General features: G+C 38.1%; 1 protein-coding gene across 1 annotated transcript; it reads left to right on the top strand.

Annotated features, from left to right (window-relative positions):
* Positions 1-1,494: 1,494 nt before the first annotated feature.
* LOC144026863 (flavin-containing monooxygenase 5-like) lies at positions 1,495-10,703 on the top strand. The gene is made up of 11 exons (XM_077533925.1): positions 1,495-1,613; positions 2,354-2,502; positions 2,919-3,107; positions 4,142-4,307; positions 5,630-5,772; positions 5,846-6,045; positions 7,084-7,219; positions 7,315-7,534; positions 7,619-7,691; positions 9,084-9,336; positions 9,428-10,703. Exons 2-11 carry the CDS (start codon positions 2,371-2,373, stop codon positions 9,575-9,577), a joined length of 1,662 nt encoding a protein of 553 aa, XP_077390051.1. The 5' UTR covers positions 1,495-1,613; positions 2,354-2,370; the 3' UTR covers positions 9,578-10,703.
* Positions 10,704-10,794: the final 91 nt, after the last annotated feature.

Here is a 10,794-nt window from a genome sequence, read left to right on the forward strand (position 1 = left end):
AATTCTATATTGATTATATGATTGTATCCTAGATATTTTTTTGTCAACAGCTAAAATAACAAAAGTTGTGTCACTGTCCAAATACTTTTGGGCCTAACTGCACATCCCGTTAATTTTTAGTTTACACTATAGTAAGTTCTGTACATCTGTTTTAATTTTGATCTCTTTAGAGCACAGAACTCGCAAATGTCTGCAGTTCGAGGTCTGACATTCCAATGAGCAATTTGAGCTTTTATTTTCAGTGTCCCCGGGAAGCTGAACAGCCTGGGAGATGCGGAAGGAGATGATCAAGTAGATTTGTGACTCTGTTTTGTGTGTGTGTGTGTGTATTATTATTTATTTATTTATTTTTTTATGCAACCACATTCCACATCTGTTTTTCATCAGTATGTTGAGATGTTCAAATTGGGCCAACTCCACCGCAGTCTCACTTTTGTGCTTTGCACTTGGAAAAAATTCCATGGACGCTATGCCAGATGAATTACAGCTGCATCTAGAAGCTGCCTTTTTATCCTTGCAGTACTCGATAGATCTCTGTGTGCTTGCTAGCGTAGTTTCATTCCCCGTTTGGCCATTTTCCTCAAACAATTCGAGGCAATGCATTTTTTGTCTTCAGCACTAGCAACTTCTGAAGAAATTTGTGATTTGTGATATGACTGTCCATGAGTCATTATTTTATTTAAAATAAAATAAAATAAAATAAAATAAAATAAAATAAAATAAAATAAAATAAAATAAAATAAAATAAAATAAAATACAAATAAATAAATAATGCAAACAACGCAAGAGAGCAAAGCAGCAGTCTGCGCTGTAGTACTATTTTTTAAGGAGTATAAAAATATATATATAAATATATAAATATAAAAAATGAGCATATTTTATTTAATTTTCTTTTATTAACATTCACTGCCAGTCATTTTAGGAAATTTTTAAAAATTTTCAATACTCACGTGATATTACATTCAATAATTAGATATAAACCGAATCTACCAAATAACAGAATAGACTCCCTATTTTTTGCCCCGTCCCGTTCTTTTATAATTGACAGAAGAAAAATGTAGGTTTGCCATAATACAGCCATTTCTCCCATGGACTCTGAAACTGTGTTTAATTCGTATAAAATGGGGCAATGATGTCATCTACCGGTGGTTGGGCATCAGTAAAGTTGTTTACAAGTTTGATATTTACAGTGGAGCATAATCAGATTCTCCCCCATTTAGCACCCCTCTAAAAAATACAATTGACAAGTATACTTGTCAAAGGCAGTGAATGAGTTAAAACCATCATGATTCTCTTAAAACATTATCATTATAATCATTATATTATTATTATTATTATTATTATTATTATTATTATTATTATTATTACTTTAGAGAGCACTGTACTAACTGAATTCTTTTCACAGGACTTGAAGTGTGTGCCTCCATGCATGTGCTCATTGTGTGTGCGTGCGTGGGGGTGTGTGTGTGCGTGCTGGGGTGGGGGTGTGCTTGTGTATGAGTGTGTCAACAGGCGTATGTGTGAGGAAGGAGGTGGAGATCCATGTGCTTACATATAAAAACAAGAATTTTAAAGGTCTAACCAGCTGTTGTTCGGACCTCCACGCTGTACAGGTAAGACCCCCCCCCCCCCCTCCCTCCCCTCCTCACAGTCAGTCTTAAAATAATCTTTGCATGCTGCAAGAATTGTATTTTATGGTACAATGCAAGAAAAAAAAATGTAGTTCGCTTATTGAGAGGTGTATCTGTTTCTTTTCGTATTTTTTAAACCAACTTACAGCCAAATTAAAGGGGCTTGTTGTTTTTGAGTTTTGTGACACTGTCCAATTTCATGCATGTGAACAATTTGTAAGTTCTCGCATTCAAGCTCTTTTGTGAGGCTTTCCTTGTGTCCGAATGGAAAGTTAAAAAAAAAAGAAAAAAAACTGCAACCCCTTCAATCTCATGATTGGACTCCGTAGGCTGACCCCCGCATGACTGATTAACTCACAAAGAAATCATTAGCATAGGTTTTCCCTTGTTTTTTTCCTCCCTGTAATATGAATGTTCATATGGCATGCCCAACAAAACAGAAAAACATATTTATTAGCTTAATTAATCAAACTGTATTGGTTTGTTGTTGTGATAAAACAACTTTTATCCTTGAGGAAAATCTAACTTTTTTTTCTCTTCAAAGACTATTTTTTTGTTTTATTTTATTTTATTTATTTTTTATTTTTTTTTATGTGCTCCTTTTCGTTAGTGTCTCTGATTATGCAAGTTTAAATATGATGCAATGATGTATTAACAATCGTTTGGGACTTTACAATTGTTTTATAACTATATATCGTTAAAAAAAAAAAAAAAAAAAAAAGTTCAATATAGCTCCACGATGGTGCGAAAAGTGGCAGTGATCGGCGCAGGTCCGTCGGGTTTGAGCGCAGTCAAGGCTTGCCTGGAGGAAGATTTGCATCCGACCTGCTTCGAGAGCAGTGACGACCTTGGAGGACTTTGGAAGTTCAAGGCAAGGACAATAAAAAAAGAAAATGCAGTACATAGGAATCAATTATAATTCCATTAATTTGTGAGTAAGTTTTTGGCGTTGTGAACATTTTTTTTCTAATTGTAATACTGCAACTGTTTTTCTTGAAAAATATCGGCTTTAAATGTTAATGTTGGTCACAATACAGTACTGTATTTCTTGTGTAGTACCCTGCCCCCTGGTGGTCAAATCCACACACTACGTCAATGTACTCGGTACATTTACATTGTGTAATATGTAATATGTATTGAATTGAAGCATAAATTCATTTTTAATACTTTCCATTCGATTTAATGATGTTACTGTTGATTTTTTTTAAATTTAAAACACCATAGTAAAATGGTAAAACTATATGTTAGGGGTGGGACCACTCGAACAAATACATTTATTGTCTGCAGGAGGCGTCTGAGCCCAACCGCGCCAGCATCTATCGCTCCCTCACCATCAACATCTCCAAGGAGATGATGTGCTACAGCGACTTCCCAATCCCGGCCGACTTCCCGAACTACATGCACCACTCCAAAATCCTCAACTACTTCCGCATGTACGCCGAGCACTTCAAACTGCTGCAGCACATCCATTTCGAGGTAAGTAATAATAATACTACTACTACTACTACTACTACTACTACTACTACTACTACTACTACTACTACTACTACTACTACTAATAATAATAATAATAATAATAATAATAATAATAATAATAATAATAATAATAATAATAATAATAATAATAATAATAATACTAATAATAATACTACTAATACTAATAATACTACTACTACTAATAATAATAATAATACTACTAATACTAATAATAATACTACTAATAATAATAATAATACTACTACTACTACTAATAATAATAATAATACTACTACTACTACTAATAATAATAATAATAATACTACTACTAATAATAATACTACTACTACTAATAATAATAATAATACTACTACTACTACTACTAATAATAATAATAATAATAATAATAATAATAATAATAATAATAATAATAATAATAATAATAATAATAATACTACTACTACTACTAATAATAATACTACTACTAATAATAATAATAATAATACTACTACTAATAATAATAATACTACTACTACTAATAATACTACTACTACTACTAATAATAATAATAATAATACTACTACTAATAATAATACTACTACTACTACTACTAATAATAATAATAATAGGCGGTGGTTAGCACGTCTGCCTCCCAGTTCTGAGGACTCCGGTTCGAGTCCAGGCTTCGGCCTTCCTGGGTGGAGTTTGCATGTTCTCCCCGTGCCTGCGTGGGTCTTCTCCGGGTACTCCAGTCTCCTCCCACATTCCAAAGACATGCACGGCAGGTTAATTGGGTGCTCCGAATTGTCCCTAGGTGTGCTTGTGAGTATACGGATGGTTGTTCGTCTCTGTGTGCCCTGCAACCAGTCCAGGCTGTCCCCCGCCTACTGGCCAGAGCCAGCTGAGATAGGCGCCAGCACCCCCCGCGACCCTTGTGAGGAATAAGCGGTCAAGAAAATGGATGGATGGATAATAATAATAATATTTTCTTGCTCGCTCGTTTGGATTTCCTCACCTGCGCGCCTCTCCTCCAGACTTCGGTGAAGAGCGTCAAACCAAGGCCGGATTTCGCCCGCACGGGCAAGTGGGAGGTGGTGACGGAGAAACGGGACGGGAAGGAGGAGACGCACGTGTTCGATGCCGTCATCTGCTGCTCGGGACACTACACCTACCCCAACTTGCCTCTGCAGGACTTCCCGGGTAACTGCCATGACCTTTAGCCTGCTTGTGACATAATCAAATTATTATTAGGGGATACACACACAACAGAATTTTTATAATAAAACGATGAATGATATTATGGATTCTGGGAAACGGTCTGCATTTTCCGACAATAAAGTTGGAACATTTTGACAAAAGGTAAATAATTTTCTGAAAAGGTATTTTCAAGGGAAAAAAAAACGTTTACATGATAAGATCACGTACAGTGATACCAAGACTTGAACAAAACATTTTTTTTACCTACTGTAATATAATGTGCATCAATGATACTCAGATTTTTATTATTTGTAGGCTGTCCTGGTCCTAATTCCCAGCGCAAAGTGGGGGTCCACTACATTATTATTTAAAAAAATAATAATCTGAATTTGCACAGAATAAAGTCTAAATATTTTAAGAGAAAAATTGTAATTCCACAAAAATAAAATGGTTATATTATAAGGAAAAAAAACTCAAAAAAAACATGTTGTCTTACGAACATCAACTAGCTTAATGCTACCACAAACAGGAAAACACCACCGACAGGCTAATGAATCCAGCATCAGTCTAAATGATCTAATCTGATTATTTTATCATCAACATGGATCTTAATTTTAAAAGAATCAAGTTTTAATAGTTTGATTTTAAAAAATCAAATAATGGTTATATTATATTATATTATATTATATTATAATGTTTGCTTTGTTTAATGCAAAACTGATGTTTATGTGCACCACTTTGTATACAGCAACGCCTGTTCTTAAAGCGCTTTATAAATAAAGTTGAGTTATATTAATATGGGGGAAAAAACTTTTTCGAAATTCAGAAATGACAGATAATTTAAAAAAAATCACAATTTCGAAATTGTGAGAAAATATTGTACAACAGGAGAAAGAAACAATTAAAGAATCAAAGAAAGAAAGACAATTTTGAAGAAAAAAAAAAGTAAATATATTCGTGATATAGGGAAAAAAATATATGAGACACCAAAGTCAAAAAATTATAAGACCAAAATAGTAATTTTCACAACAATAAAGAGGTAATATAGAAGGTGAATTGTCAACATTCTTTGAAAAAAAAGGCCTTTCTGAAAATAATTATAATAAAAAGTAATTTTAAAATAATGAGAATAAAGTTATAATATTACAAGAAAATTCAGGGCTATTTCTTTTTATTATGAGCACAGTCTTAATTTCAGAAAAAAATAATAATTATTTTCTCATCTATTTATAGAAAATTGTGTTTTTTCATGTAAACCTCTCACTTTATTGTCATAAACTTGAGACTTTTTCCTGTTGAAACAACATCCTGTCTGTCGCACGAAGGGCTGGACACTTTCCCCGGCCGCCACTTCCACAGCTGGGACTACAAGGGTCCCGAGGACATGCACGGCAAGCGCCTGGTGGTCGTGGGCATCGGCAACTCGGGCAGCGACATCGCCGTGGAGAGCAGCAAATTCGCGGACCAGGTCGGAGGAGATCCCGTCTTCTCCGTTCTCTCCGCCCACCGTCACGCTGACCCGCTCCGTCCGTTCGTGTCAGGTGTACATGAGCACTCGGCGAGGGGCTTGGGTGATCCGCCAGGTGTCGGACGACGGCCTGCCGGTGGATATGAAGTACAACACGCGCTTCGTGCACATCCTGTTCCAACTTCTGCCTATGAGATTCTTCAACTGGTTCGGCGAGAAGAAGCTCAACGCCATGTACGACCACACCATGTACGCCCTCAAGCCCAAACACAGGTACCAAATCCAATTGAAGATGAAAAAACAATTGGAAATGTGGTCTCGTCAGACCACAGCACAAGAACGCATTGTAGGGATCAAAATGAGTTTGAAGATGAAATAGACATGACCTAGAAAATAGGTCAAACAGTTGACAAATTAGCGACCAATGCTATGGTGAACTTGTGTGCTGACTACGGATGCCCTTAATTGCTCAAAAAGAGATGAAATCAGTCTTTCGGCTGGCGGCAGTTATTCTAAACCAGGCGGAAGACAGTGAGGAGTGAAAGACGAGCACGGTGGCTAGGCGAAACTACGACGCAACTGCTTTGCACCCACAAAAAGTACGAGGATATGCCCAGATCATTTTATATCAGGTAGTTTTATCTTTTTCATACACAGTGAGTCATAACGTTAACTTTTGTAAATTCTAGGCAGATGTGATGAATGTATCATATTATCTTTAGTGAAACATTCATACTTTTTTTTCCACAAGTATTCAAGTCATTTTGAACAAAAAGTTAATGATTTAACACGATTATCACAACACTAACCCAGGCTTGATCTCTGCTGAGGAATGTGTTGTAAACGCGCGGTCTGTTTGTTAGCCGCTAGCAAGCTAAGATAGCTCGAAGACTTCGATATACAGCAGTATATCCGGACACAAACGATTTAATGAATGACAATTTACCCCATGAAAGTACTGTTTCAACCAAACACAATATACATTCAGCTTCTACTTCCACTTTTCCCTCCTACCAACTCCATTTTTTGCAGCTAGCGGCTCCAAACGACTGGTTTCAATGAGTCGCGGCAATGTAGTGTCCTACTCGGGAATTTTTTTGTGACACTTGACATATTTCCCACCTTTTCATGAAAACGCTCGCCAAAAATCAAAACCTCTACATTCATTCGTTAATGGTGGCTTGTCCTCCGGGAGGCGGAGCGCTAGCTAAGTAGTGACATCAGCTAAAAGTGTCTACAGCTTATAGAGCATTTAATTTACACAAAATGAATACAAATACATTCATGATGAGTCCCGTGCGCTCTTTAAAGGCTTTTCAGTCAGATCCCAGTGATCAACGACGACCTGCCTTTCAAGATCCTGTCGGGCTCAGTGATCATCAAGCCCAACGTGAAGCAGATCCGAGGCTCCTCGGTGCTCTTTGAGGACGGCAGCGTCGCAGAGAAGGTCAGAACTTTTCAGGACTTTCAAGACCAGTAGTAGGCGACTTTGATTCTCAAAGGCCACACCTGATTTGTCGTCAAATGTGCGTTTCGTTCCAGGTGGATACCATCGTGTTCGCCACAGGTTACAACTACGACTTCCCGTACTTGCCCACCAACGCGCTGTACAAATCGGGCCACCGCGTGGGTCTGTACAAGCACGTGTTCCCTCCCAACTTGGAGCACCCCACCCTGGCTGTTGTGGGCTTCATCCACGCCCTCGGAGCCATCATGCCGCAGGCTGAGATGCAGGCGCGCTGGGCTGTCCAGGTTTTTAAAGGTCGGGCCAGTTTGACCCCATTTCCATCTGCGTGTGATGACATTTTTGTACCCGACATTGTAGCCTTTTTCTTTTAATGTTCAGGACGTAAGAAGCTGCCCTCAAGCCAGGCCATGGTGAAGGCTGTGGAGGGGGACACCATAAACATGGCGCAGAGGTAAACGCAGCTAACCCATCCTTCCTTCGTGGACACGTTGGTGGTTCAAAGTATTGATTAGGGGTGGGAACCTCTGGCCACCTCATGATACGATACGATATGCGATGCAAGGCTCACAATAACGATTATTTCATGATGTGATGATGCCACGATTATCGATATATTGCTCAGGTAATAACTCCATGATAATCTACGATAAAACTAATTGTAAAATAATAATAATATAAATAAATACAAATGCAAATAAAATAAATAATAAAATAAATAAATAATAATAAATACATAAATATTAAAATAATAATAATAATTCATAATATTATAATATAAAATAATGTAAATAAATATAAATACACAATATAATATAAATATATGTAAAAATATAAATACATAATAATAATAATAATAAAATGCATATTATTTTTAATAATAATAATATCCATCCATCCATCCATTTTCTTGACCGCTTATTCCTCACAAGGGTCGCGGGGGCTGCTGGCGCCTATCTCAGCTGGCTCTGGGCAGTAGGCGGGGGACACCCTGGACTGGTTGCCAACCAATCGCAGGGCAATAATAATAATAATAATATATTATATATATATATATATATATATATATATATATATATATATATATATATATATATATATATATATATATATATATATATAAAAGAATAATAATAAAAAACGAAGCTCATGAGTCTTCCGTCCATTTCCATTTCCCCACCACTCTTATGAGGTGCTCCCCCTAGTGGCCCGCCAAGTAATTGCTCAATAGGTCATGAACAATGGAGCCGTTATAGTGAATGAATATTAACAACAAATATCGTGATACTTGCGTAGATGTATCGATAATCTATCAGGAGACAAAGTATCACGATTTATCGCGATAGCGATAGATCCTCACACTCCTAATATTGATCACTAATTCGGAGCCAGCGAGGTCGTCTCCATGGCAACGAGACGATGTGTTGGCATGCTGGCTGGAACCAATGCAATTCACAACCGTATCTGTCAACACCTTTCGCTGTCACCGAGCAAGCCCAACCAAACAAATTCCTCTCTTGATGTGGTGTCAGGCGAGTATTAATGTTTTTTCCCCAAAAAAAGCATTCAATGACACAATGATAACAATAACAACAATAATAATAATCCATCCATCCATCCATTTTCTTGACCGCTTATTCCTCACAAGGGTCGCGGGGGCTGCTGGCGCCTATCTCAGCTGGCTCTGGGCAGTAGACGGGGGACACCCTGAACTGGTTGCCAACCAATCGCAGGGCACACAGAGAGGAACAACCATCCACACTCACACGCACACCTAGGGACAATTCGGAGCAAATAATAATAATAATAATAATAATAATGCTACTCTGATTGTGATTTTCCGCAGCTACATCGTGTCGAAGCAGGCGCCACTGCAGGTGGACTTTGTGTCCTACATGGACGACCTGGCAGGCGAGATCGGGGCCAGGCCCAGCCTGCTGTGGCTCCTCCTCACCGACTACTCGCTGTTCAAGGAAGTCCTGTGGGGGCCCGTCACTGCCTACCAGTACCGTCTGACGGGGCCCGGCAAGTGGGACGGCGCCCGGCGGGCCATCCTCACCCAGTTCGAGCGCATGTTCCAGCCCCTGAAGACCAGGAAGGTCAGTCGCGCTCACCGCTCAGCTCCTAGGTCGCCATCGGCCATCTTTGACGCCGACTTATCCGCGTCCTCTTGTCGTTTGTCGCCGGCAGGTGCAGGAGGCAGACACGGGGAGCTCGGGTGGGCTGTTCAAGCTGAGCCTGACGCTGATGGCCGCAGGGGCGGCGGTCTACTACGTGCACGTTCGAGAGCCCGCCTTCTTCCCCAACCTGGCGTCCAAACTTTCCCCCCAAAGAATGTGAATGAACCATGCAGACCGCGTGCCACTCTTCATGCATATCTCAGATTTTCAGTCCGCTAGCTTAATGCTAACTCTAAATAGCATCTATGTTACATACAGCTATGTTATATAGTACAAATTAGGGGTGGGACGATACTGGTAAACCACGATTCGATACTATGACGATATTTGGCTCACGATATCGATAATATCACTTTACACGATATCTATGATTTTTGATATATTGTCAAAAATAAAATTTAGCAACATATCACAATATGTGACTGAAAAAGCCCATAAAAAGGAAAACGCCTAATTATGCATTTATTCAATGCCAAAACTTTGTACAATGTACAAGGTTCTGCATAGTGCCTGACTGTCTCTGAGCCTTTTAACTGTAAACATTGTAAAGTGAGACAAAATAAAGTGCATAAACATTTATAACATAACACTGCACAACTGGACACAATATATCGATATATACCGTCAGTGTATCGATAATTTATTGCAACAGAGAGCGCAACAATATATTGCGATATCGATTTTTTTCTCCCAGCCCTAGTACAAATGGTTCAGAAAAACATGGACAATGAACAGTACAAACAGTATATTCTTTATCCTCTTTGTAGAACGACTAATGATTTTTTTTTTTTTTTGCTTTTTGAGTGAAGGCTGGACTGGGTTAATGGCATTTGCATTCATACATTAATATCATACTCATACTTGGTTGATTTAATTTTTACAGATATAAATGTAGTTTTTGTTATTCAATTTTTTACATTTTTGTGTTGTGGTCACGGTCAGTGTAAAAAGTATATATTGACTTGCTTGCAATTTGGTGGTGACTTGCTTAATTAATTCACAATAACTTGGGACTTACTTGTAACTTGAAGGTTACAACTAGAGATTTGCTTGTGACTTGCACATATAGTTTTTTTTTTTTTTTTTCAGGAGAGAGACACATTTGGTCTTCTCTCTCTTACATTCATGTTGTTCATGTCATATAACAGAGTGGGCAAAACAGCTTTTTAGACACTTTCTTATGTCACAATACGGTCCATAACCATTTCCTGTTCAGTGGTTATCGTGCCACATTTTGTCATTGTGTGTTGCTGTCACAACTGAAAACTATAAACGATTGTTCTCAATTTGGACTCTGACTCATTGCTTTCTTCCTGACTGAAGTATACACCAGACTGACAAGTGTGCAGAAAGGAGGGCGTGGTCAGGAACATAAGA

The sequence above is a fragment of the Festucalex cinctus genome, chromosome 10, assembly GCF_051991245.1.
Source record: "Festucalex cinctus isolate MCC-2025b chromosome 10, RoL_Fcin_1.0, whole genome shotgun sequence".
Taxonomy (NCBI): Eukaryota; Metazoa; Chordata; class Actinopteri; order Syngnathiformes; family Syngnathidae; genus Festucalex; species Festucalex cinctus.

Coding starts and splice junctions, on each gene's coding strand:
- LOC144026863 (XM_077533925.1), top strand. CDS start 2,371: ATGGTGCGAAAAGTGGCAGTGATCGGCGCAGGTCCGTCGGGTTTGAGC. Junction 6,046..7,083: donor GCCCTCAAGCCCAAACACAG/GTACCAAATCCA, acceptor CGCTCTTTAAAG/GCTTTTCAGTCAGATCCCAG. Junction 9,337..9,427: donor AGCCCCTGAAGACCAGGAAG/GTCAGTCGCGCT, acceptor TGTCGCCGGCAG/GTGCAGGAGGCAGACACGGG.